The 27,503-nt window shown below is 33.0% G+C and overlaps 1 protein-coding gene across 1 annotated transcript in view; it reads left to right on the forward strand.

Annotated features, from left to right (window-relative positions):
• Positions 1-26,756, forward strand: part of opa (Zic family member odd paired) — a 78,467-nt gene extending 51,711 nt beyond the window's left edge. The window contains exon 3 of the mRNA XM_089647064.1: positions 22,904-26,756. Coding sequence (XP_089503190.1) covers positions 22,904-23,748 — 845 coding nt within the window. The 3' untranslated portion in view covers positions 23,749-26,756. The remainder of the gene's footprint in view (positions 1-22,903) is intronic.
• Positions 26,757-27,503: the final 747 nt, after the last annotated feature.

Below are 27,503 nucleotides of genomic sequence, written 5' to 3' on the forward strand. Positions count from 1 at the left end.
AAATTCATTATGTAATCGAAATTCTTAAAGAAAGATTTAAATAAAATAAAAATGAATATGGTAAATTTGGTGAGTTATGAAAAAAAAACTGTTTTTTTATTCAAGTTTGTGGGAAAATTAACTATCATTGATCTTAAAATGTGACATATTTATGACAAATATAAAAAAAGGCCCAATCAAAGATCATCTAACAATAATAATTCTTCAATTGATAATTATTTATTTATTTAACGCTAACAACTCGCCGGTTGACACGGGCAAAGAATACGGCCGTAAATTCAAAAATATTCAAATCGTTCCTAATTCGAATATCACGTTCCATGTTTAAATGATGTTCCTAATTTGAAATATTCCCGCGCCACGGTGTCGCCCCCCAACGGCGATTGTCAAACTGCGACGATTAAATAATTAAATAATTCAATGTCTGCTCACAAAAGGAGTTACGTAATAATCCAAATTATTTTTTCAAATGAAAAAATATTTGTACTAAGGTTAAGCAATTACTGGACACGAACCCATTTTCCGATTTTTTAAAATTTAACAAATGATTTTAAAATTAATCCCTGAGATAATGCGACAATAAAAAAAAATTACTGAGATCCCTTGAGGTTTTAAAATAATCCCTGATATCGTGTCACGTTTCAAAATTAATCCCCGAGAATCTGTGATGCTTCAAAATCAATCACTAAGACCCTTGTGATGTTTCAAAATCAATCGTCGAGATATTTTATAATTGATCACTAAGACACTGTGATGTTCCAAAATCAATCCTCGAGATATTGTGATATTTTATAATTGATCACTAAGACACTGTGATGTTTCAAAATTAATCTCCGAGAATCTTTGATTTTTCATAATTGATCACTAAGACCCTGTGATGTTTCAAAATTAATCTCCGAGAATCTTTGATGTTTCATAATTGATCACTAAGACCCTGTGATGTTTCAAAATCAATCCTCGAGATATTGTGATATTTTATAATTGATCACTAAGACACTGTGATGTTTCAAAATCAATCCTCGAGATATTGTGATATTTTATAATTGATCACTAAGAAACTGTGATGTTTCAAAATTAATCTTCGAGAATCTTTGATGTTTCATAATTGATCACTTAGACCCTGTGATGTTTCAAAATCAATCCTCGAGATATTGTGATATTTTATAATTGATCACTAAGACACTGTGATGTTTCAAAATTAATCTCCGAGAATCTTTGATGTTTCATAATTGATCACTAAGACCCTGTGATGTTTCAAAATTAATCTCCGAGAATCTTTGATGTTTCATAATTGATCACTAAGACCCTGTGATGTTTCAAAATCAATCCTCGAGATATTGTGATATTTTATAATTGATCACTAAGACACTGTGATGTTTCAAAATCAATCCTCGAGATATTGTGATATTTTATAATTGATCACTAAGACACTGTGATGTTTCAAAATTAATCTTCGAGAATCTTTGATGTTTCATAATTGATCACTAAGACCCTGTGATGTTTCAAAATCAATCCTCGAGATATTGTGATATTTTATAATTGATCACTAAGATTCTGTGATGTTTTATAATCAATCCCTCACTTTCTGTGATGTTTTATAATCAATCCGACAGACACTGTGATGTTTCAAAATTAATCTCCGAGAATCTTTGATGTTTCAAAATTGATCACTAAGACACTGTGATGTTTCAAAATCAATCCTCGAGATATTGTGATATTTTATAATTGAACACTAAAACCCTGTATTTTTTTCCGAATCAATCCCTGAGATACAGTGATGTCTCAAAATTAATCCACAAGATCCTGTGATGTTTAAAAATTAATCCCTGGGATCTTGTGATTAATTTTGAAACATCACAGTGTCTGTCGGATTGATTATAAAACATCACAGAAAGTGAGGGATTGATTATAAAACATCACAGAATCTGAGGGATTGATTATAAAATATCACAAAATCTGAGGGATGATTATTAAACATCACAGAATCTGAGGGATTGATTATAAAACATCACAAAATCTCAGGGATTAATTTTGTAACATTACAGGATTCCGAGGATTAATTTTCAATTGTTTTGGAGATTCTGTGATGTTTCATAATCAATCTCTCAGATACTGTGATGTTAAAATGAAACCCAGAGATGTTTAAAAATGAACTCAAACATCCAATATTGTTTCAAAAATAATCCCTTGGATATTTTGATGTGTCGAGATTAATCCCTGAAATCCTGCCTCAATTACTGTTTTCTTTCATAAATTCATGATAAAACAATCGTTATTTTTATTTATTTAAAAATAATTTCACCGACGGAAGTTTGAGAGCATTGGATTTAGTGGTGTACAGTTATAATAAATGATGTACAAAGATGATTTATGTTGATTCGTGTACACACACCATTACACACAATACCGAGTACTCCCTGAGTAGGTACGGAGTATAGAAAAAGTTTCATTAATATTAACGTTATTAAATACTTTGTTTCAAAAATCTCATCTCTAAATTACATTCTTACATTCGTTTTTACATTCTACAAAACAAGTTGCATAAAATTTTTATATCTTTGAATGTATTAAATTTAATCTCGCAAGAGTCCCAACCAATCCAGACTATCGGGAACTGGAACTTTTGTGAAGGGAGTGGAGATGATTTGACGGCCGGCATAGTCCAGTGGTAACGCATTGGACTGCCATTCCGAAGGTCGCGGGTTCGAACCCGGCGTGCGCAAATAAATTTTATTTGATTAATTTGTGTTATTTCACAATTAATTAATTAAAATAATATATAGTATATTTGCGGCACGTTCCAGAGTGGAAGATACTACCAGTATCGCCCTGGTGTAAGACCACCATTCAGAATTGAAACGTTGCTCCAAATGGCTTTAGCCGTGTTTAGTGACTAGATCTGAATAGCCAGGTACTTCCCCACCTTCCTCTTTCCCTTCCCCACTTACCTTCAGCCTCACAACATCCCCCAATTGGGGATGCCATAGTCTCACTGGCTCCAGACGGGAGCAGTTGGGACTCTTGTGAGGTATTCACTATAAAAAAATAAAAAAAAGATATATTTATTATTCTTTTTTTTAAATAAATCAATTTTTGCTTGTCATTACACAAAACAATATACAGTTTTTAAAATTGCAAGCGAGAATTGCATTTATGTCCCTTCGTTTTAAGGACTTATTTTGCTTCAATTTACGTTGTGCTTTCAGTCCTTACGTTCGCTGTCTGGCGTATCGAATTGGCTGTTTATATTTTATACACGGTTGTCATGGCAACACTGATTCTAAATCGTAGGCATCCTTTTCATTTTCAAATATCGAGGATGGAAGAACTAAAAGATATGTTGAATGGATAAAATATTAATTTTTGATACACGTGTTATGTTTTTTTTTCTACATTCCTTCCTCAACTGTCATGTGGTAAAGACATAGATAAAAATGACTACTGCTAATTTATTAAGAATCTCTTCAAATTATTGATATTTCCGGTTAAAACAGGATTGCAGGCCTTATGAATGAGTTACAGGTTTCCCGATGAACTTTCAACGAAATGCAAAAATATTCTAATTTTAATGAACACGTGATCCGACATTATTTTAATATTTTATTTGTATTGTTCTTCAAGTTACTGTCCCGTTACTCTACAACTAATCATTATAGTGATTTGTTTTTGGGGTATTATGCAGTGTTGCGCGGCCTACTTTTTTGCCAACGTAGAACAATCGGAGAAAACTTACTGATAAAAATATTGCTAATTTATAAGAATCTCTTTAAATTATTCATAATCCGGTTAAAACGGGATTGCAGGCGCTTAACGAATGACATGAAAGGTTTCCTAGTAAACTTTTAGTAAAAAATAACCAATTCATTCAAAAAATTCATAAAAATTCTAACATTATCTATTATTTCGTCATTATATATTATCAAGATAAACGCAGGTACATGAACACGTGTTCCGATATTATTATCCACGATTTTTTTTTAATAATAATAATAATAATAATAATTGGATAATTTGTAGAGCGCCGTTTTTGTGAAAAATCACCTCAAGGGCGCTAAAATAATGGATTATAAATAATGGATTGCATTGTAAACGGACTGCAATCCCGTTTTTAACAGGATTATCAATAATTTGAAGAGATTCCTAATAAATTAGCAATACCTACTCATTTTTCTACGCTTACCTACATAATATTCTCATACTTATCTAACAATTTTAATACTCTACAGTTATATAGTCATATTTCCCAGCGTGTTCGATTATGACACACAAGTGCATTTATCATAACGTGCATGTTCGAATATGCTCCGATCATTTTTTTGTTCATTTTTAGTGTACGTTCATTTGTTAGGCGGCCAGTTTTTTATTCAGTCGATTTTTTAATCTGTCAAGTTGTTATTTTACAAGCAAGGGTTCCTTGGATCGTAGAACTGTGTTGAAGGCAGCAGGTAGATGAAATAAAATCAGATGTTTTAAATAATTTCTTAAATTAAGAACACAATCACAGTGAAGATTTTTTTTTTCTTTTTTCGTATGAATATCGCATAAAAACCTCAACTATCAGGAGCCTGTGAGACTACGGAATACTCAATTTAGGGTAATGAGACTAATGAGTGTTGCGCAAGAGGATGGTTGCGAAGTACCTGACTATTCAAATCTGCTCATCAAATAGGATGTTAACATAGAAAAAATAAGAAAACTAAAACTGCTTTCCGAACAAATTTAAATGTGCTACTGACTTACCTAGTACCTTTTGGTTCTAGACTATTTATCACGCTATCTGTCTCTCCTACACTTGCCTGACACAGTTTAACACCATCCCATTTGCATTTCGTAATCATGGTGAAACACAGTTTTGTATGGAAATATAGGCCCAAATTGGTATTATATTTGGATTACGAAGCACGCCCAAAAGGTTCTTCTTGTGTTATTCTTTATAATATGGATGATAGGTACTGAGAGTATATATCACCCTCAGAATCGCCGAAGCAGATAGATGAAATGCTCTGGCGTAATAAAAAGTCACTATCCAACACGGCTACCATATTGACAGGACAGACGAACTACGAAGTGGCAGGTTTGAAACAGGATTTCGCCACGATCAGTCAAATAATTATAGAAGAAATAATGAATTTCAGAAATTTTAATCAAATCATTAGAATCAGAAAAACACATCAGGAAAAACACAAATGGTGTGACTGTGATAATATGAGTTACTAGTCAGCTCTAACTATTGAGCTATCGGGTAAATTTTAATATATTAACAACGTGCAAAAGGTTTTTAGGTTGATTTCATTATTCAACGCAAAGGGGTGTTTTTAAAAACACCCCTTTGAATGAATACTGTTAAAAATGTATAGTAGATTTATGACTGGTTGTTTTTCACAGAATTTGAATAATTCAACAAATTGCGATATTAATTTTCAAGTTCTTTTATTATTTCAGTATTGTGAAGCAACTGGCCCATAATTATATAATAACAGAACTTGAAAGAACCATCCTTAGAGTTTATTTTTCTGATTCTAATTATTTTCATTAATAATTATTGATTGACAAAAAACCGCATATTCTGAAACAGTTCCAACTGGCTACAACGTTAATATGATATAGAAACCGCAATTGGCTGGTAAGACGGCTGTCACAGACTTTTGTCCGGAATGACGTCACTGCCGCCGAATTCACGAATAAAAACGAACGTGTCGTATTAGCGGCAAATCGTAAATGGCACATTTAAAATCCTAAAAATTAAAAACACAAAATGTATTCGTCAACAAACTAGAAAATATCATATTGAGGGTTTTACAAACCTCGACATAATTCCTTCTTTCCACGCTTTAAGGCGATGCACTACGTCGTGTAATATTTTAAATCGATTCGCTATCAATAACACCCCTTACGTAGATGGCGATAAGGTTTAAATTCCCGCTTAACACCATCCGCCTGTTTTGATTTATGCAAGAAAAAAACATGGCCAAAAAGTGCCTTTTATTTTATTTTGTGTATGTTCAGGCATAAATATTTAATTTTTTTCCGATCATTTTATAAATAACTTAATTTGCCACATTATACAATAAAATCACAACCGAAAATGTGTTCGTAAGTAGGAGATTTTGAACATTAAAGCAGTTTTCATAGGCCTTATACATTATTTTTTTCTGGGCTTATAAAAAGACATATCTAAAAAAATCTCAATCATTTCAAAGGCCAAGATGTATTCCACTCGCAGTATATAATTAAAGCATCTGAAACATTTCTAGGCGACCAAATTTTCAAACCAAAAACACATGATTTTACATTACTACGTATGGCATTGCCTTAATATAAATTTTATACTTTCTAAAAATGCGAGTAAAACTTACCAAAAGTATTTGTAGTTCTTTAATCGCAGTACGGTTCATATATTTAAAAGATCGCTCGTAAAAAACTACTTGAAATATGTTTATTTCTTTATAGGTTACCCATTACAACAACAATGCTCCGAAGTTTTGTCTCCTTTTTTTAATCCTTTCTTCTCGTTTTTGAAATTCCACAAATACAATTTAACGTTATTATATTTTGAAAATTTTATAACCTCGACTTGATAATGTGACGCAAATTAAAAAAAATAACATACTTTATGGGTTCCGACTCCATCAGTTTATTTCCTACTTCTTGAAGAGGTGTAGACACTTTTAGCATGTCCCTCGTAAAACACCATTCTAAATCGATACGTTGTTGATAGTAACTAGATTTGAATAGCCTATCTTCGAAATCATCTTCTTCCTCACAAAATACCCTGATTAAGGCAGTTCAAAGATGGTTTTAAAGAGGGATATGTAAATAAGAAAGTAATTAGAAGAAAAAAAACGATAAATGGTGAAAATATTTAATAAAACCCGACTCGTTTGAAATAGAGCAAATATCTCTTGACAAATGCTTTGGTGGCATTTAAAGATACAATGTGAATTTTTTCATGTTTATAACATAATTAATAATAGAACAAAACGTGTTTTTAATAATTTTCGGAGCTTACTTTGCGATTTTTTTCTACTGAGGAAATTTCAAATAATTAACATTTCAGCATAACAAATGTATAGATATTATCTTCAAAAATAACATATATATTTTTTAGAACTTAAATACTAATAAAGTATTCAAAAAAAGATATTGAAAAACGCAAGATTTCATTAGAATTTTTTAAATTTTGTTGATTATTGTTATGTACCTACTCAACTCAACATTATAGTATAAACCAGATTATTCAGGTGTGTTTATCGAAAGCAGCAATAACTTTCTGTTGGTGAGCTCAGGCGTCATGAAATTGACCCAGCTTTCATACATAAACGTAAAGTACAGCCGTGCATTATAATAATGACATGTTATGTTTCAAGTTACCTTGTAATTTATTGTAGGTATGTCTAGATTTTCCCAACTCGATGCAAGTTTTTCAGCTCGCAACCCCATTTACATCATGAGCTATTGAGTTTTTAAATTTTACAATAAATGGTCAATAAATCAGACAATGCATGTACCGTAATATTGTTATAATACGAAAGTTTCTTAAACAAACTTGGGTGAAACCGGTCAGTAGATAATGCTCACACGCAGTTAGCGAATGCTATACAAATTATAGGTTAAATTATCGTAATTCTTACATTAAAATGTGAACCCGTTATCAAGAACAATCGATCGATAAATGATTTATCAATAATGCCGATAACTTGTCATCGTTCCCGAGCACGACTGCAGATCGCTAACGTACAAACAATAGATCAGGTCGAATAAATTAAGAACACTCACTCGTTGTGAACTGTTGTTTGTTCGATTTCGATTTGCAGTCATGCTCGGGAACGATGACAAGTTACCGACCAAGATACACTGAAATCTGTAAAAATCATAATTCAGCAATAAATTATAATTTTAAACAATTAACCACACAGGCCATAAACAACCGCAACCGATTAATTTAAATAAATTAAATATTTATTTATTTATAAATAAACGCCCATTCGGTAGTAGGGTGGGCACTGGGCACTGGGCACTTGGGTTTATGGCGCCCCGAGGCGGTCAGGGCCCTAAATTGGCTCCCGTGCTGGTCGGGAAGGGCGGGCCTGTTTGCTCAGGGCCCCGAGGGGCGGAGCCCTAATCAGACCCTAAAAGAAGCCCAAATCTCGCCATTATAAATACATTAACACCTTCTTTTTAAACTGTAAATATAATCTAATAATCTCGTGATTGTTTAACCCTTACATTTTTTTTACCAAATAAATAAGTATTAGTTGGCTGTCTTGTCTTTTTATAAGAAGGTACCTATCTTTATTTGTTTATACATTAATTAACACCCTACTGAGTCTTTTAATAACAATATTACTATTATACTAGCGCAGACCGGTGAAAAATCACGGAATAGTCTTAATTCTTCACACAAGCTTCAATTTTTAACAAATACAAATAAAATAAAAAAATGTCTTTTAAAATATTAAATTATAGGTAGGTACTTACTTTGCGATTTATTTTCTATAGAGATTTATATTAAAACACATTTTGTTCTGTTTACGAGAAATATCACAGTGTTTCTTTATGCTTCCTAAGACATTTATCGAGAGAATTTTACTCTATTTTTAATAAGCTAATGAATTAGCAATACAATTTTTTCTCCGTGTGGGTAGGTTTTTCCAATAATTCGTCTTGTATCGATCCCAAACCAAAGTAATAAATTATTTTTCACGTTTTCTGTTATATAATACCTATGCCATAAATAATAATATGATGCGCAAACACATCATTAGATAGGAACGTTCCTACTTGCCTTGTCAACTTAAGATATACTTTATTTTTGTCTCTGTAGTGTAGGTTACTACCATTTTTACAATTTTTTGGTGGCATAGATATGACAGATGAGTTACAACATGCCGTAAAAATTTGGCCATAGTAATTTTGTGACAATAGATTCTGAAACACATTTTTAAATTTTGAATGCTGTGTTCCACGTTCCTTGTTCGATTGCTATCATTGTCATAGACAAGCCTTGAACTGTTATAGAGGGAAGCTTATTGTTGTTTGTTGTTTATGATGTTTAGTGTTAGGTTGACCATTGTTTATGTTTATAAATTTATGACAGTTTGTCCTGATTTCAAAACATTTTTTTTTGGTTTTTTTAAAACATTCATAGTCATATTTTCAGACATGCTATTTTGAAATCTGGTTTAATTAATTCAATTTTGCTTTGAATTTAAATTTAATTTTCAAAATTGCAACTGATTTGGTGACTAATTCTGTAAAGCGATACAGTCGATAGGTAGGTCCTATTGTATAATATTTGGACAGAAAATTATTTGAATTACCGTTTTCAAAATTGGAACTGATTTGTCGAAAATTCAACTAAAATTAATTGAAACATAGTCCAACCTCCGATAAGAGCGAAAAACTGAATAATAAGATCAATTTAATAATTTCAAATAACATCCAAAGTGACCAAACTATAACATGTCAATATAACTGCCAATTTTCAAAATTGAGCGTTCAAAGGTTTAAAACATCCATCACTCATTTTTTAATATGGCAATAATAGTTTCTCATACATAAATTCGTCAGATTTCCATAGAAAAAGTGGCCAAGACGTATTATAACAAAAGCGGGTCCATTGTGTCCGCCCGCCCACGAGAAAAAACACCATCAGAGCAGCCAACGCGAGGCACAAAGGGTCCTTGTTCCCGAACCATTCGATTTTATTTGCGTTCAAATTCAATTTTGACTCTGTGTGGCAGCGATCAGGCACCGGGCTTTATGGCTTTTTATGGGCACTTAAATTATTTGTTCAGGTAACCCTGAGAAATTCGAATGATTGGATCATTTGCGAGGAAAACTTCTAGATGGCAGCACTTCCGTTTGTGGCTAGCGGGTGGAGCTAGTGTGTATGGCTAATCTACGAAATCTTTATTCAGAGATTGACGGAAGTTTGCACAATTTACCTTCAAAACCAGAAGAAGGTCACCGTCTACGTGATATTTTGAAAAACCAGCCCACACTCTATTTTCTTACCCTTTAAAACAGAATGTTAATACTTCATGATGAAATTTTGCCCACTTGACTTAGATATGTTGTATTATTTGGGTACTGGATTTCTTGAACAGATAATAATAAAACACTTTTACTAATGGTCGGTAGACCATAATGACTGCTTGTTACTATTTTATAGGAGAGAAGAAGAAGGAATCCAGTCGGCGAGGCTTTTTATAATCTAACCAAGTAAAACACATTGACAAGCTAATTGTAAACAAACACTGTCAAAGAAAGCCAATTGATAAGGCAAAACATCTGTTTTATCTGTTAGCCCTAGTTTTACCTCTAACCGCTAGGTGCTAGGCCTGTAAAGTAACTGGTGGTGAACTTTGCTAATGGTTCGTACATTTTTAACACAATTTAATTGGCTATATGGAAAAAAAACTGAACTAAATTCCTTTAGATAAAAGAGTTTTTCTTATAAAACTCCGTTGCTTTATAATATGTTCAGTAAAAATATAAAAACTACAGGTTCGTTAAATCTATTAAAGAAAATGGTTAAAAAATCCATACTACCTGAGAGTGGTGATTTTGGATTACCCATATCGTAGCTTTTGTCATAAATTCACCTTAAAAAGCCCATATTCGATGCAATCCATCTTTGTATGTATTATGTACCTTATTTGATTGAATATAATTGTAAAGCTGCTCAACTCGATACAGAAATTTCCCTAGTGAGATGAGCAGCGAATCTCAGCTAAGCGTTTAACTTCAGTTAACATAAGAAATCGCTCAGTTTAGATTGGATAGGCATAGTCAACAAAAACTAAAACTATGAATACATCTACGAACTTAATCCAAAGATTATTTACACCTGCCATATATCATTTTTCCGCGTCATTATTTCTGTTGTACGATTTCGTTATCCGCAAGTTATTATTTTGAGAACGATGACAAATCACTTTTATGTCTACCAGCCAGGTACCTGCCTACAGTACCTACCTGTTGTCTATTCATTTAATTATAACTCCCATTCGACCATGCAACATTACTAATGTTTTAATTACGTATTGTTATTCGTTACATTACATTAGTGTTGTTTTTTTGCCCCTTGCCATCGAGTCGGCCAGTCTGGACGATAAAATTGAGTTCAAATGCACCAGTGGCGACTAATGAATGTGGATGAAAAATAAGAAAATAAAACTTATATTCGTATAGATCAACAAACACTGATTCTAAATATATAAGTTTTACTGTATATAATATGGCGTAAAATTAATAAATCTTCATTTAAAAACGATGAAGACTGTGAGACACTCAAACGCCCTGTGATTGGTCGGCTGGTTATGGCTGTATTTAAGCCACCATCTCACGGGTTGGCTGGCCGCGTGCATTAAGGACATAGACACTTTTTTATCTTGTTAAATATTTGTATTGGGATTTTTTATTTTCATATTATTAACCTTACTGTTAACCGACAAAAAACGAGATACGTATGACGTCACGCGTTCCCCTTCAGGCTTTGAAAAATACATACTTTGAAAATTATTTTAACAATGAAATCGACATTTTAATAAAAAAATTTAAAAATACTGGTATTTAAGTTGGAAGCTGAACATGCTTTATGATACAAATAATTTAAAAAAAAGACTAGAATACCTTATCATAATTCCCTGATTCTAGAGGCGTATTGACTCCACGATCCATTTATTTATGTGAAAACCAACTGTTTTCAACTTCCAGGAGTCAGTGGGTCTATGGAATTCCTAATTGGAGTATGTATTGAGGCTTTAGGGAGTGGGGATGGGAAGAAGATGGGGAAAAGTATGGTAGGGAAGTACGTGATTTGTCGTATTTCCATCGCGTAATATGGAGCGACTTTAAAAGCGGAGAGTGACTTCGATCATCGCTGATATCTGCAAAATTCTCGCTAGCATTCAAAAATGACTCGCTTCTTTATGATTTAATACATAAAAATCTTAATACTGACAATAGTTTCACTGGCTCCAGGCAACGAGAAATGTTTCTTGGTATCACAAACATGAATAATTTCAAACATTGTTCAATTAGCCTCTTCTTCAGTCTTGTCGTTTCGATAAGTCAGTGTTAATTCGTTAACCAAATTATTTATTCACCATATTATCGTTATTTCACCATAGATAATATTTTAAAAAGACAGATGAATTGTATTTTAATGGAAGTCAGTGTTAGTTCGTTAACCAAAGACAAAGTAAATTCCACCATAGATAATATTTTAAAAAGACATGCGAATGGTATTTTCCTCGCGCCGTTCGGACGGAAGCAACATGACTGCCGATAGTTGGAAAATGGCCGCCGACGAAAGCGTTTAGTCACGGTTAATTAAATTTGGGTTGTTTCATGTTTAAACTGTTCGCTTAGCCCCGCTCAATTAATATTTGGGCTTGCCGGATTAAAAAAACTAGACATTGGTACTCAGCGGACATCTGGCGACTGTTGATCGAAGCACGACTCCATTCCCGATAAGTAAATTGATGTATGAACCTACAGAGTGACCAGAAACTGTAGTATAGTAGATAATCTATATTATATTAATAAATTAAAGCTTTTGTTTAACTTTTCTTTCTGCCTGCTTGAAGATCACCCCACATGGTTGGCTACGTTTGGTGACTTAGCACGGGTGCCCGGGTTTATGGGGTACGGTTTGGGAAGATCTTGGCGGCGAATGCGTCAGATAAAAAGCGTATCGCTAATTTATTAAGAATCTCTTCAAATTATTCGCAATCCGGTTAAAAACGCAGTCCCGTATCGAATTCATTGATAGGTTTTAAATTTATTTTTTCGTAAAATTCTAATGTATTATCGAGATGTCGGAACACGTGTTCATAAAAATCGTAATATTTTCGCATTTGTCATTATCAAGGTAAATGCAGGTGCATGAACACGTCTTCCGATATATTAGGAATTTTGTAAAAGTTTATCTAGAAACGGCATGCAATCACGTTTTTAACCGGATAAAATAAATTGAAGATATTCTTAATAAATTAGCAGTAGGTACTCATTTTTCTCCGTGCATTACGAACGAATTTGGGTCATGTTTATTTTAGAAAAAATAAAGTTTAATAGTGAAATGGTGGAAAGGATGAGGATTCTCTTTAATATATATTTTATAAAACAGGATTTCTCCAAAGTTAATTTTTTTTAAGCTTTTTGAGCCACTCTGTACAACGCGTTCAGGACAAGAATGATTGATGGATCGACTTTTAATTAATTTTATTGGTAATGTTTCGCTGTGAATTTTCTTAATCAATACAAACCGAGCTCGGTGGAGAAAAACTATACCATTCTTAACGATATCGACAGGTACCCGCCACCTACCTGAATAATCTGAACCTGCCAGTAGGTACCTACCTACCTGTTTGACAATGCACGATTATAATAATAACAATTGGATAATTATTTGTATAAAAACATCACCTTAAGGGTGCCTTACAAATATTGTGGGATTTTTCTTATTATTTACAAACAGATACAAAAACATATTTACTTGTATTACATCACATATAATTAAGGAGTTAGGTACCTCGTTTTATTAAAGTCTTCCAAACTTATTATCCATTCATTATTATTATTCATATGAAGCAGCTCGTTAAAACACAAAAAGTAATAGTAAAAATAATCCTGAAAGTACCCATAAGTAATCCATCAAAAGATTTTTTTTTAAATTCACGTTTTCAGCATTATAAAACTGTATCTACTAAAAAATGCACTTCTCAATTTTTAAGAAAAATATGAGTACCTTGCTGAATAACACTTAACACTACAAGGACGAAATCCTCAAATCTACTAAACATTCCAAAATTAAATATGTAGATCTTTCAGCCAGAAAAACCACTATTTCCATGCTACAAAATTATATAATGCTCTTCCTATTGAAATTAAAAACACCATGGATATAGAAAAGTTTAAAAAAGACATCAAATTATGGCTAACTAAACATGAAGATGAGGAAATCATTAAATTTATGAAGTAACCCCAACGCAACCTACAGACAACAAACATAAATACTTTTTGTTTAATTTATTTTATATTTTGTGGGAAACAACAAATTAGAAGATGAGGAAATCATGATAACACAAATACAACAACCTACAGTCCGCCTCGGAACAGCAATACCTAGTGAGGAGGACTGAGAACAAACTAGATCACTTTATATTTTTACTTTACTTAATATTATATCTTTTTTATTTTACTTTATATTGCCGTTAAATAAAAAAAAATTAAATACAAAAAAATAGTGGTAAAAACATATTATGTACTCTCAGTAATGCCCCGTTGAAATACCATATTCAGAATCGAAACATTGTTTTATATGAAATTAGGCTATTTTGTGACCAGATCTGAATATCCTTTTTTGTATGTTTTTATTCAGTTATAATAATTACATTTTTATATCTAGTATAAACCATTTAACAACTTATTTCTGACATTAAGGACACTTTAATATACATCTAAAACTTATTTTTATAGTAATTAGAAATAACCCACGAAAAGCAGCAAAGCTTTTAGCTTCCTGTCGGTAGCTCATTAAAAACCTTAAATCCTTTACAATAGTGATTATTATTTCAACTTCTAAACTTTCCTCTTTCTAATATCCTACCCCTCTCCACCATACCCCAATTGGGGATGCCTTAGTCCCACTGGTTCCAGGCAGTTGTGACTGTACGGTATTCACTATTTATATCCGGTTTTTATTATGGTATCAGAAGTCGGGGACGCCCTAGGAAACATGGCACGATCGTATGATAAGTGGGTCCACGTCAAGAGTCAAAATAATAGAAGAGTATGTATGAGACCTAGTTGTTTGGCAGTCCGCCTTCTCTGCATACCCCTGCGGGGAAACGGCGTGATTAGTTACTTAGCTCCCTTTGATGTTTTCTATTATGTATTATTGTGATAATCCTACTACGGTTTCAGGCTGCAATTCGGTTATAAATAGATTAAATACCATTGGTAACTCTTATGCTTTGTTAGCTGATGTTTTTAATATGCCTCTATTGAAGTATAAAGCTGTACATTTTAGCAGTGCATATTTTAACGAGGTCACTGTTTAAAAGATTTTTTTGTTTTTGTTTCATCTTCACTTCTTTCATTCAATTTGTACAAATGTATAGGTATTCTTTTTTCTTCTGTGTTGTGGACTTACATAATCTTAAATACACAATAATAGTGCAGAATGGCACTTTTACCGTTAATTCTAAACAAACAAATAAAATGTTTTCGCTATATTCTCAAGATGTCGAAAACGCGCTTATGTTACATACTGACATTCTTTGCGGATCTCCATATTTCTCCTACTATCATACATGGTTTTACACACATACACCTTAGGGATCTCATTTCTACAGCATTCAGAGTTTACGACTTTGACACTATAGTAAAAACACTGGACATTGATTTTACATTTAATATTTTACTCTCTATTACTATCGATATTACATTTATTAGAAGATTAATGGCAAAAGTAGAATTGATTGGAGAATTTAGGACCCTTTAGGATGGGAGAATTTATCTGTTAGTATCGGCTATTATTATTACAGTGGTTTTTGAAAGGTATATAAATAATTCAAATCTCAAACAATTCTGTCCTAGAGTCATGTAATACCCAACCCGGCCATTTGACATGTTTATTAAGTTGTTCGAAGTTGTTTTATAAACTTGATACCTATTCAGTGTTGGAGGGTCCAAAAAAAAGTCGTCTGCTCGCGGATAAGAGGTGTAATCTGATACTTTCCTCGGGACTACCGGTAGCCAGGATTTAGTCAGGGGGCAAGGAACTGCGGTGAAATATGGCTGTTTATCCCGTCTCTTTGGAATATTACGATCGTAATCCGGGAGGTTTCCAAAAAAAGCATAAATTATATTTTAAAAGGATGTTGCGACCAATTACTGAGTAAATATTTTATCCTGAGCAGTATACGGCCCTCCTTGCAGTGTAGTTATACCAGCGCTGCAGCGGCGTATTAGGGAATTGATTCAGTCTTACTTATAAAGATTCCCTAATACGTTGCTGCAGCACTTGTATATGTTTTTTTAGACTGGCACCACTTTGTTCTAATCCACAAAAACACAGTCATTATTGCATTTCGCGTTTAGTTGTCATCAGATGAGCGATGTCATTGACCCGGTCTGCTTTGAATTCCTTCGAAATTTGGCCAATTTGATTATGCGTTCCTTATTTGCTTTGGTAAATCGATATTTAGATTTAAAATATTCCTCTGAAAGTGCTGCCAATGGGTATTACTGCTTTTTTAATGCGCGACCGATCGATATTTTCCAAATCAAATAGATTTTTAACAAAGTCCGCGATATCTGTCTAAATACCATAGTAATACGTTCCTAATCCTGAGGGTCGGACGGTTTAAAAATCATGCACTAATACTGCGGTATTAGGGCCGGTATACGCAGTACGATTTTGGGTAACGTTTTCTAATAACCTGTTCTTATCCCTCTGAGTATGACGTATTATGAGTAAGAATGTTAGAGTATAAATAAAACGACATAAAATAGCAATGCTTGTGTAGAATGAGGAATAAGGAACGTTACAGTGTTGGGCAGGGCTGATGATGGACGTTGTCCGAAACGTTGGCTAAAGAAGGAATTAGAGCAACACGGCATAACACCCCAAAAAAAAAAACAATAATTCTTTTAGCCGTGAAAATCTTAAATCATATTTGTGTAATGAGTGTTTGAAAACGTTAGTTTTCAGTTTAGATCTAAATTCTGTTTATAATATTTTAATGATTAATAGCTCTGTTTTTTGTGAAAAATACATATATAATACATTCATATAATGATCTATCTTATCACTAACTATGGACTAGATAAACTATTATCAACTTATGGCTAACAGATTGCATCCACCAATTCGTTGATCACTAATACAAAACTATATGTACAATGCATTTAGCAATGAACGCGATGCTGCGTTAGAATGTAGATATATTATAATTTATTTAAATTACTTACAGGCAGATAATAAATAGTTAGTTACCAAACTTGCGTAAGAAGCAGATGAGTAAAACAACGTTATGATTTATCGTTTATTTCAGGAACAAAAAGTTGGTATGTGCGATAATTAAGTATAGAGACTTTCGCCGGAATCTGATTGTCTTGATATTTACGAGGCTTCAGAAGTAGTCACCCAACTAATCACCCGCACACTGCTCAGTGCACAGTCCCAGACCAAAGAATAGCCCAAATTCTCAGTCCCAATTGTCCGTGGGGTCGTATATCACCCCCGCTCTCGAACGGAAAAATAATAGACCTTAGACGCTGTGATTTATGATGTCGTAAAAATTTCTCTCAGTTTCGAAAATTCTGCGAAAAAATCAGTCTAAGCTTGTTACGGAAGAACCAACAGAGAAGATTTTTTGTAATTTTTTTTTGTTTGTTGAGTTTTTGACGAATAACAATTTTTTTAATGAGTCACAACTACTCCCAGCTGTCTGAAGCCAGTTAGACTATGGCATACCTAATTGAGGTATGTTGTAAGGCTGAAGGCAGTGGGAAGTTTAAACGCGAAACAAATGGAAAGAGAAAAGTAAGGAAGTACCTGGCAATTCAGATCTTGTCACCAAACACGACCAAAACCATTACAATAAACGTTTCAATAAAAAACATAATAATTAAGTTTTTCGAAAAAACTTAATAATTCAAATAATAAAAGAAAAAAGACACAGCTTCTTAACTGAAAGTCGTACTTGTCAAAAATATATTTTTTCAACACAAAAATGTAACACCACTTTTGCTCAACATCCTTACTAGGAAAAAAATACTTCAACAGCCTATCCGAAAATATCAGAACAATCGAAAACGTAAAACACCTAAAGCGACCAAAATGATGAAATCTTCTCAATTAATTATAAATTGTAATTTTTGCTCATTTATTTATTATATTTTTTAATATTCATATTTCCTTAAATCATAATTACAAACACTAAGGACGGGTTGTTTCGGAGAATTTGAACAATTCATCAAATTTCAACGTTCATTTCCGGCTTCTGTGAAAGTCCTATTCAAGTTCTGTTATTATATCATTATAGGCTAGTTGCTTGAAAAAATTGAAATTAAAACAGAACTTGAAAAAATCAACTTCAAATTTCAACGTTCATTTTCAAGTTCTGTGAAAGATTTTTTCAAGTTCGTTTTTATTTCAGTTTTGTCAAGCAACTAGCCTACAATGATATAATAACAGAACATGAATAGGACTTTCACAGAACCCGAAAATGAACGTTGAAATTTGATGAATTGTTCAAATTCTCCGAAACAACCCGTCCTGAATATTCTTCATCTTGATGCTCACCACTCTTCTTAACACAAGCGCCAGCTTCTATAGAAGAGAAACATTAAAAATAAAACAGTAAAAATTGGTTTTATGAATTATTTTAGTTAACATGAATTATTATACTCTGTTAATTGATTAATTATTTTACTAAAATAAAATATGAATCGTGGTCTTACACCAGGGCGATACTGAAAGTATCTTCCACTCTGGAACGTACCGCAAATATACCTACTATACATTATTTTGAACGAGTAAATTGTGAAATGACAAAAAATGAGCAAATAAAATTTTCGACCACCGGCGAGAATTTTATCCTTATCTTTATCTTTATCCTTATTATTGACTACCAAGGCCGTCTTTGTTATAATATTACCAACAAGTATATAAAAGTATACCAAACTTTTGTTTTTCCAACATAAATATTAAAGTTGTTACCTACCTAGTCATAGATGAGTTCCAGCTTATTAAAGTAGTTACCTACCTAGTCACAGATGAGTTCCAGCTTATTAAAATAGTTACCTACCTAGTCATAGATGAGTTCCAACTTATTAAAGTAGTTACCTACCTAGTAATAGATGAGTTTCATCTTATTAAAGTAGTTACCGACCTAGTCATATATAAGTTTCAGCTTATTAAATTAGTTACCTACCTAGTCATAGATGAGTTCCAGCTTATTAAAATAGTTACCTACCTAGTCATAGTTGAGTTGCTGATTAAAGTAGTTACCTACCTAGTCATAGTTGAGTTCCAGCTTATTAAAGTAGTAACCTACCTAGTCATAGATGAGTTCCAACTTATTAAAATAGACTGTCCAACATTTTTTTCTAATTTGCTCTATCATGTCTGCCCACCTCAAAGGAGTGACAAGCTTTAAAAAAACATTCAAGTCATTCTTTACCTGTTAATAACAATAAATAATATCTAATCCTATGAGCGACCAATAGCCATACACAACATAATATACATTGCCCATAGACCATAGACTTTAGATACATTCTCGAGTGCCTTCGAACTATCCACTTTTTTTTCCATTCGAAAATCAATAGAAACTAATCCCATAGAAAAGCATTGTTGTCGATTGGTTTCAACGCACACTCGAAAGGTGTTCTTGTGACAATAACTTTCAAATTGGCCGAGAGGATAGACAGACGATTTATCTTATTTTTTGTCTTATTAGTGAAAATGTCTCTAGGCAGAGGTACACTGACGTTTAAAGTGATTACTATTTGGTATTTACTACCAAAAATAAGCATTTATTTTTTATTTATTTATTCAGCACAAAACTCCGCCAAGGCAGAGGTCCCGAGTCCAATTTTAGAAGCACCGAAACATTTTAAAATTTTTCTGTTTCTAATTTTCGTTTGAGATTCGTTAATATTGTCTAACGATTAAATAGTAGGTACAATTTAAGGTTTTGATAACACAAAAATAAAATATATTCATCCTAGACTTGTAAAATAGTCAACAGATGTCATAAAGTTGAAGAATTTTTATGTGAATTTCCGATTAGCAATAAAATACAAATAAATGGGATATTTTTTAATTTATCCGAATACTGAAAACTGCATTTCAAAGGTTATGAAATACGCTTTCAAAACTAATTGTTATAAATACGCTTCCAAATTTAATTGTTACAAATACGATTGCAAATTTTATTGTTAGAAATACGCTTTCAAATTTTATTGTAAGAAATAAACATCATTTTGTAAGTAAAATATAAAAAGTTTTAATATAGCTCATATTTTCATAATTTTAAGTCATTATTTTTTTTCAAATTGCGGTGAAAACGTTTGGTTTCATTTGAAATAATAATAATAATTGGATGACTTGTATAGCGCCGTTTTTGTGCAAAATCACCTCAAGGGCACTGTACAAATTTATAATACATTTCTACAGTGATCTATGTTATTACTTAACTATTTAAGGAGAAAATATACAGTACAATACTTACCTGGTAGGTCACTTGAGATTAACACTTAATTGACATTATCTAATTGTTTATTGGCGAAATTTAGATACAGGATTTGAAACTTAATTGAAAAATTTAATATAACTGTTATACTTATGTTAACTTTCTCTTAGGAATGGTATATTTAATTTAAGGGTACGACAGCTTAAAAAGGTAAGTTTTTAGTTTAGATCTGACCTGACCTATGATATATCCTATGATTAACATTTAGATTTGAATATAAAGCGTGGTGTTTTCACTTTCTAACATCGTTTACATCATATTTCTAACCATGACAGTGAGGGAGACATAACGATTGAACTGTTCCTGTTGAACTGTTGTTAATAGCCGTTTGTTCGCAAATACTAACAAATTATCCTGAGGGGTTAGAGTGTGTTCAATCCTAACTGCCTACCACTGCGGGGTAGTGGCATGATTGTTGTAGACTTAGTCAAATTAATTTTGTAGCTAAGTTAATTTCCTTGTATCTTCTTTACTCAATCAGCTCGCGTATCGAAGCTTTTGCATCTCTGCCATAGAAAAACAAGCAGGTATTTCAAGGGTATTTTGCAATTTGAAGTATCTTAAAGTACAGATGCTATCTCGGAATGCATTAAGTCTAGTTTTATGTATGATCCTGTTAGAAAGAATTGCAAAGATTTCACTGATGTAATAATATGCACTGAGTCCATTGTTACAAAGCAGGTGACTTCTTGAGAAAAGAACGGTTATTGAAGAAAGCAGATCTTACATAACTTGATAATAACCGAAACGCAATATAATATATGAAAGCTATCGACACGTTTACTTGCGCAAAAGAACAAAAGCAAAATCATTTTCAATTTCAGGATCAATTTCTAACCATTCTTAGTCAAGGTTAAATATTCTAAACTGCGTGACAAATTTCAATGGGTTATAAATCATAGGGTGGTTTTTATATTGTATGTAACCTTTTCAACTGAGAACTATGCGTTCTTGAAATGTTTTTTTTTTGTTTACTTAGTTAACCCTTCAGGCCTCTGGTATATCGACGGTTATATTTCTTAAAGATGTCAGAAAGTCAGAGAATTTGTGTATATTTCAGCTACTTAATACAATCTCAGAATAGTATAAAATAAAGTCGCTATCCGCGTCTGTCTGTTTGTGTGCTTAGTTCTTCTAAACTACGCAATTAATGTTGATAGGGTTTTCACTATCATTTAGAGAATATCTTTTGGAAATTTCACATATTTAATACATGTATATTATATTTTTAGAAAGTAGATAAAAGTCTGTTTTGTAATCAAGTCGTAAAAAAATGTTTTCGGACGCTTATAGTGCTGACGCTGGCTAAACCTTATGAGATACAACAAAATAATTTACTACCGAATTGTATATCATAAAAAGGCCTACAGAAAATTTTGCTACGGTATATGTCTATCTCCTAAGGAGCGAATTAACGAACAAAGATGTGTAAACAGAATATATTACGCAAATGCGAATGGTAGACGAAATCGGGGACGCCCGAAGAAGACATTGCACAATTGAGTGAATCAGATACTTGAGTCTGACGATGTCAGGAGTCAGAATAATATATATGAATGTGGAGAAATGTGTGCCAAGATCTAGTTGTTTGGCGGTCCGTCCTCTCTGTCTACCCCTGCGGAAAACGGCGTGATGGTTAATCAATTAGTTAAAATAGCATTGGGAATTGAGTAAGTCTTAATAATCTGGTTTAAAATGTAAATAGTAACTTTGCTATCAAGTGATTTAAAGCTTATCACGTCAGCAAATTGTCTTCAATATATTATTTATTTTAAACATTAATCGTCTTAATATATAATAAACACGAGTAGATGTACATGCTAATCTCCGAAACCTCCCAACCGATTTTAATAAAATTTTGTGAATGTGTAATGGTATAGTTCCAGCTTGAAATATAGGATAGTTTTGGACCCGATAGGTGGCGCTGTTGAACTTAACTTCCGTACATAAAAGGCCTGCTTATAAAATGCATTCCAAATGGTTGAGTTAAATTCTAACTGGTTTCTAATCTTAATATATAAAATTCAGCCTGCTTATGTTTGTGCTCGCAAAACTCGAAAAGTAGTCGACCGATATCGCAGAAAATTTCAAAGTTTGTTATTATTAGTGCCAGCAGTGTTTAGAGATGTTTAAATGGGTTTCTTGATAACTCAACATAATGACAATTCAACACACCTTTAAAAAGTGACATAACGTCAATAAAAGCCATAAAACTAACCTACGTAACCTATTTAACCTGGTTTTTGTTTTATCACTTTTCATGACTTTTTAAAGGTGCGTTCAATAGTGATTTTGGAGAGTTATCCGGTCACCGAATCGCTCTGTGAAAATTAGCCATGTAGTGTTGTTATAACTATTTTTATAATATAATATCTTTTAGACATTTTAATTCCCGGAAATAGCCCGGTCACGAAGAACCATATAAATGTCATCCCAAATCCATATTTCATCCATTGTTGCATTGTCCGGTTAACACCTTTATTTGAAATAAATTATTCATGTAATTTCTGAACACAGACACATTTAACATTTGAATGGTATTTATTTTGAATTTATAAACGACAAGCACAAGGGCACATGTTTTTATTATTTTCATTTGCTAATGTTTTTTTTTCTTTTGTCCGCAGGTGAAAAACCCTTCAAGTGTGAATTTGAAGGTTGTGATCGAAGGTTTGCAAATTCTTCTGACAGGAAGAAGCACTCCCATGTTCACACATCAGACAAGCCCTACAACTGCAGAGTTTCCGGTTGTGACAAGTCCTACACCCATCCTTCCAGCCTCCGCAAGCACATGAAGGTGCACGGACCAGGACACGGAGACGACAGATCAACCCACGGATACGACAGTGACGGAGAAGACTCCAACTCTTCCGAAAGCATAAGCATCACAAATGGACCAGCAAGTCCGCTAACCTCACCAAACCATAACAACCAAATGACCAAAACAGCAAATCCAACGATAACATCTCTAACAAACATCTCAAATTCATTACAACAACAACAGCAACAACAACAGCAGCAGCAACAACAACAACAGCAAGAACAAGACAACAACTCGATAACAACGAAACTAGAAAGCCTCAATAATAAATACTTCAATAACTCAGAGAGTAAAATAGGATCAAATGTTTTGAATTCATCAGGACCCTTGATGAACAACTATGACCATAGTAATAACAAATTGGGGATTGCAACGCATCATCCTTTGCATAGTCAAGTACCCAATCACCATCTGCAAGGGGGTCATTTAAATCATCTGAATCATCCGATGAATCATCACCATCAGATGGCATCAGCGAATCTGTCTGAATGGTATGTCTGTCAGTCTGCCAGCGCTGGCGGGTTGCAGACCCCTCCGTCGCAGGATCACTCCCCGGCACCGCACCCTTTGAATCATCACCACCACTTTGCCAATCACCATCATCATCTGATGCACCATCATCACCACGGTGGTGCGGCCACTGCATACTGACTTCAGTGATCTTAGGGACTGTAATTAATTTGTGTTTTTTAATTGGTTAAATGAAGCTGCCTTCTAAGTGTATTAGTGTATACTTCTGTCACAGTGTTATCAATACTCTAACATTCCAGTAAGCACATTGAATTATTGTTTATCGTTGATGAAGAAGATAATATTAATAATCTAAACGAAACACTAAACATAACAAGACACATAAAATAAAAGAGATCGAACCCAAGACCTCCGTCTTACCGGGAAAATACTCAGACCACTATAAGATCTGATTAATAAGGTCATTTTGAAAAAAGACGGAATTACGAAAATAACGGAAAATAATCAGGTCTTAATACTTAACTGGTCAGAGTATTGTCCCTGTAAGACAGAGGTCCTGGGTTCTATCTGCAGTAGCAACTTTGCTTTTTTATTTGCTGTCTTATTCTGCTTAGTCCCTCGTTTATATTTATTAGTATTATATTCTGATTAAATGATTCAATATTACATTGATGTGCACCACCTTGAAAAGTTAGTCTAGTAAATTAAATAAGAATTGTGTTGAAGTGTTTTTCCTTGTACATTGTTAGCATTCTGGCTCATCGCACATGGTTAACAATGTTATATACAAACTCATGTTTTGCTAACAGTGTTCTATGTGGGCTCGCACATTGTTTAAACGTGAGGCATTCTGGCTCATGCATTGTTTAACCGTTTTGTATTTGAGCTCTTGCATTGTTTAACAGTGCTGTATTTGGGATCTTGCATTGTTTAACCGTGTTGTATTTGAGCCCTAGCATGTTTAACAGTGATGTATTTGAGGTCATTCATTGTTCAACCGTGAGGCATTCTGGCGCACGTATCGTTAGTTATATCCTGACTCGTGCATTGTTAACGATGTTGATTTTTTTCTGGCCTCACCCATTGTTAACAGTGTTGTATTCCTGCTCATGTAAGATCATGTTTCTGGCTCACAAACTGTTCAAATCTGTTATTTTTTTACATGTATTATTTTCGGTAGCATGCACTGTTAATATTGTTACGAGTCATTTATTATTAACAACGGTACCTATATTCTGGCTGACATATTGTTAACAGAGTACCTTGTGCTTACGTTAACGACGAATTCTGAATAAGTATTAACACTGTGTTCCGGAACATGTTTTATTAATGTACTCTGGCTCATACTATATGTTCCAGTTCATTCCGTGCATTCATTGTTAAAAGTGTAGCAATGCTTGTTATTAACAAATTGATTTGGCTAATGTTTTGTTAACGACTGAGCTTTCTTGTTCATCGTTTCATAAAAGAAATATAATAACGGAGAAAAATGAACAGATATGCATTTAAAATATTTTTCTAAACTTTCCATATATCATTTTTCAGCTATCAAATTACTAACAAATATATGGTGTTGAGACCAAGAGAGAATCTTTTAAAATGGGCAATTTTCTTTTCTTAGCCACGTTCTAGACCAAACGCTTTTTTTCTTTGCAATAAAAGTGTTAAAATCTTTATTATCTCAATCACAACGAATGCCAAAGTCTAGAAAATCGTATAATACTAATTTTAAATAATTTGTGTATATTTTTGTTATTAAAAAAATGAAACTGTCTAAAAAAATTGCAATAGTTGTGTAAATATTATTTTGATGAAATTCTTGACGATGTATTTTTCTATTTAAATATTTTTGAGTCATCAAAAAATTGGGTATATTTTTAGTCACCGTTATCTCAATGAGATCATTGAACTAGACTTAAGTACATATTTTAGTTTAGTTTGGTATAACTTTAGTTTGTGAATATTATTATTTGTGATTGATGATGCTAGGTTTAAGAAATGACAAGTTTAAAATGTATCTACCATCTACTAGTGAATGATTTATCGAAATTAAGATGACACCAGTGCATTATGTTTAATTGCAATTATTTTGTATTATTTTAAAACTCTCTGAAACGTGTAAAATATATTCGAGAAGATTATCAGAAAATTAATTGTGACAGGTTTACCATTTGATAATGATCATCCGTGCAAATTGATATAAGCTTTGTAGATTCTTGACCACATCTAGGAAACTCTTGTACTTCTGCCAGAGTCCTACTCCGTCACCTAAATTTGGGTCATAGAACTAAGTTCTTTTTTTGCATTAACTCTACACTAGAGGCTCTGAAGAAGATAATTTCACTCAGGGCCTATATCATCGTTGTGGATGCTGTGTGCAGAGTCTTTTCTAGAAAAGGAAGAAGTGATCCTCGGTTCTGAAGAGATCCGTGTTGTTGGAGGGAGGAAACACAGAGGCACAAACATGGATGGCATTGTATAACTATGCAGCATTAACACCTGACGCCTTTGCTCTAAAGTGTTCACTTCCCGACATCCAATCGAGCTGAAACTAGGCAGATAAACTTGTTGTCAATGACAATGCATTCTTAGAAATTTTGATGGCAATCACGCTTGCAAACGCGGACATATAAGCATTTTTCTGCAATTGAATGACATTACATTGACAGTTGATATATGAATTAAATGTCGGTCCTAGTCCATTGAAATTCGGCTCAGTTGTTAGTGCTTTAAACTCCAATCCCTGGGGAGGAAGGTCCAATCCTCAGTCCAACCAAAAAAAAACTACTAGCTACTAGCTGGCCCAAAAGATGGCGCCACTAGGTTGTAAATTGAATAGATTTTATAGTTTAAATTTATAATTGACAAAAATCATCTACCTAAGTTTGGGTAGACATCGCTCGAGTGGTCTAGGTTTGTACTTCTGTGGTCTAGATAACACAAAATACACACTTTTACGATGTCGTAAATATCTGATAATCTTCTCGTTAATATTTATTTATTTTTTTCTCTGCAATATGCCTTTTCAAAATGTACCTAACTACCGATGTGAAATGTTTTTCCGTCGTTCAATACATATAAAAATACTGTATTTTAATCGTGTTCAGAATTTTATATTTTATTTTAGAAACTACAAACCCAGTGTTATAATATTAAGAACTTCTTCAGTAAAGAGATATTTTATTTGATATTGAATTTTGTGTTTCTTTTTATTTTTATTTTGTCTGCATTGTTTTATTTATCATCATAGCATGTCAGTTGAAGGTTAATAGATTGGTTTAAAATTATTTCCCCTTTTATTTACATCCTTCAATACATTTTATAAAATATTATTATCATCAAACCAACTATGGTTATACAAGGTACATCATCGGGAGTGTTCAATAATTACTTCGGTCCTTCTGAGATAACGAATTTATTTATTATCTTTATATATAATTAATCAGAGACTCTGAGTTATTCTGTTGACGAATGGAACTAAATTCGTACTGAGCTGCTGGTCTGGAGATCGGCTGTACTCGTAATCATTCGGGTATGGCCGACATGTTGTCTCTGTCATGTGGCATTACTACTGCCACCTACGGAAATATCTTCCAACTAAATACCTTCATACTATAACTTTAGCGACATCTATTGAGCGGTAATGACTCTACAATTATTTATCAACACTACACCAATCATTGTACCTACGCTGGATGAAGGACTCAAGATACTCCCGTTTCAAAAGTACTGGAGGCTGGAAAGATACGTTTATCTAAGTAAGTATGTAGGTAGGTATATCCAAACCATAAAGCAGATAATGTATATATAAAGCAGTAAAAATAATAGAACGGTAAGCACTGGCGTCATTAAACTGCTACCTACAGACCAAAGTACAATGCTGTTACTTGTGTTTTTTTCTCGAGTATAATTTCATCCGTACAGGTATTTTTTTT

Source organism: Hesperophylax consimilis, chromosome 26 (genome assembly GCF_061612785.1).
Source record: "Hesperophylax consimilis isolate HC1 chromosome 26, BYU_Hcon_1.0, whole genome shotgun sequence".
NCBI classification, from domain to species: domain Eukaryota; kingdom Metazoa; phylum Arthropoda; class Insecta; order Trichoptera; family Limnephilidae; genus Hesperophylax; species Hesperophylax consimilis.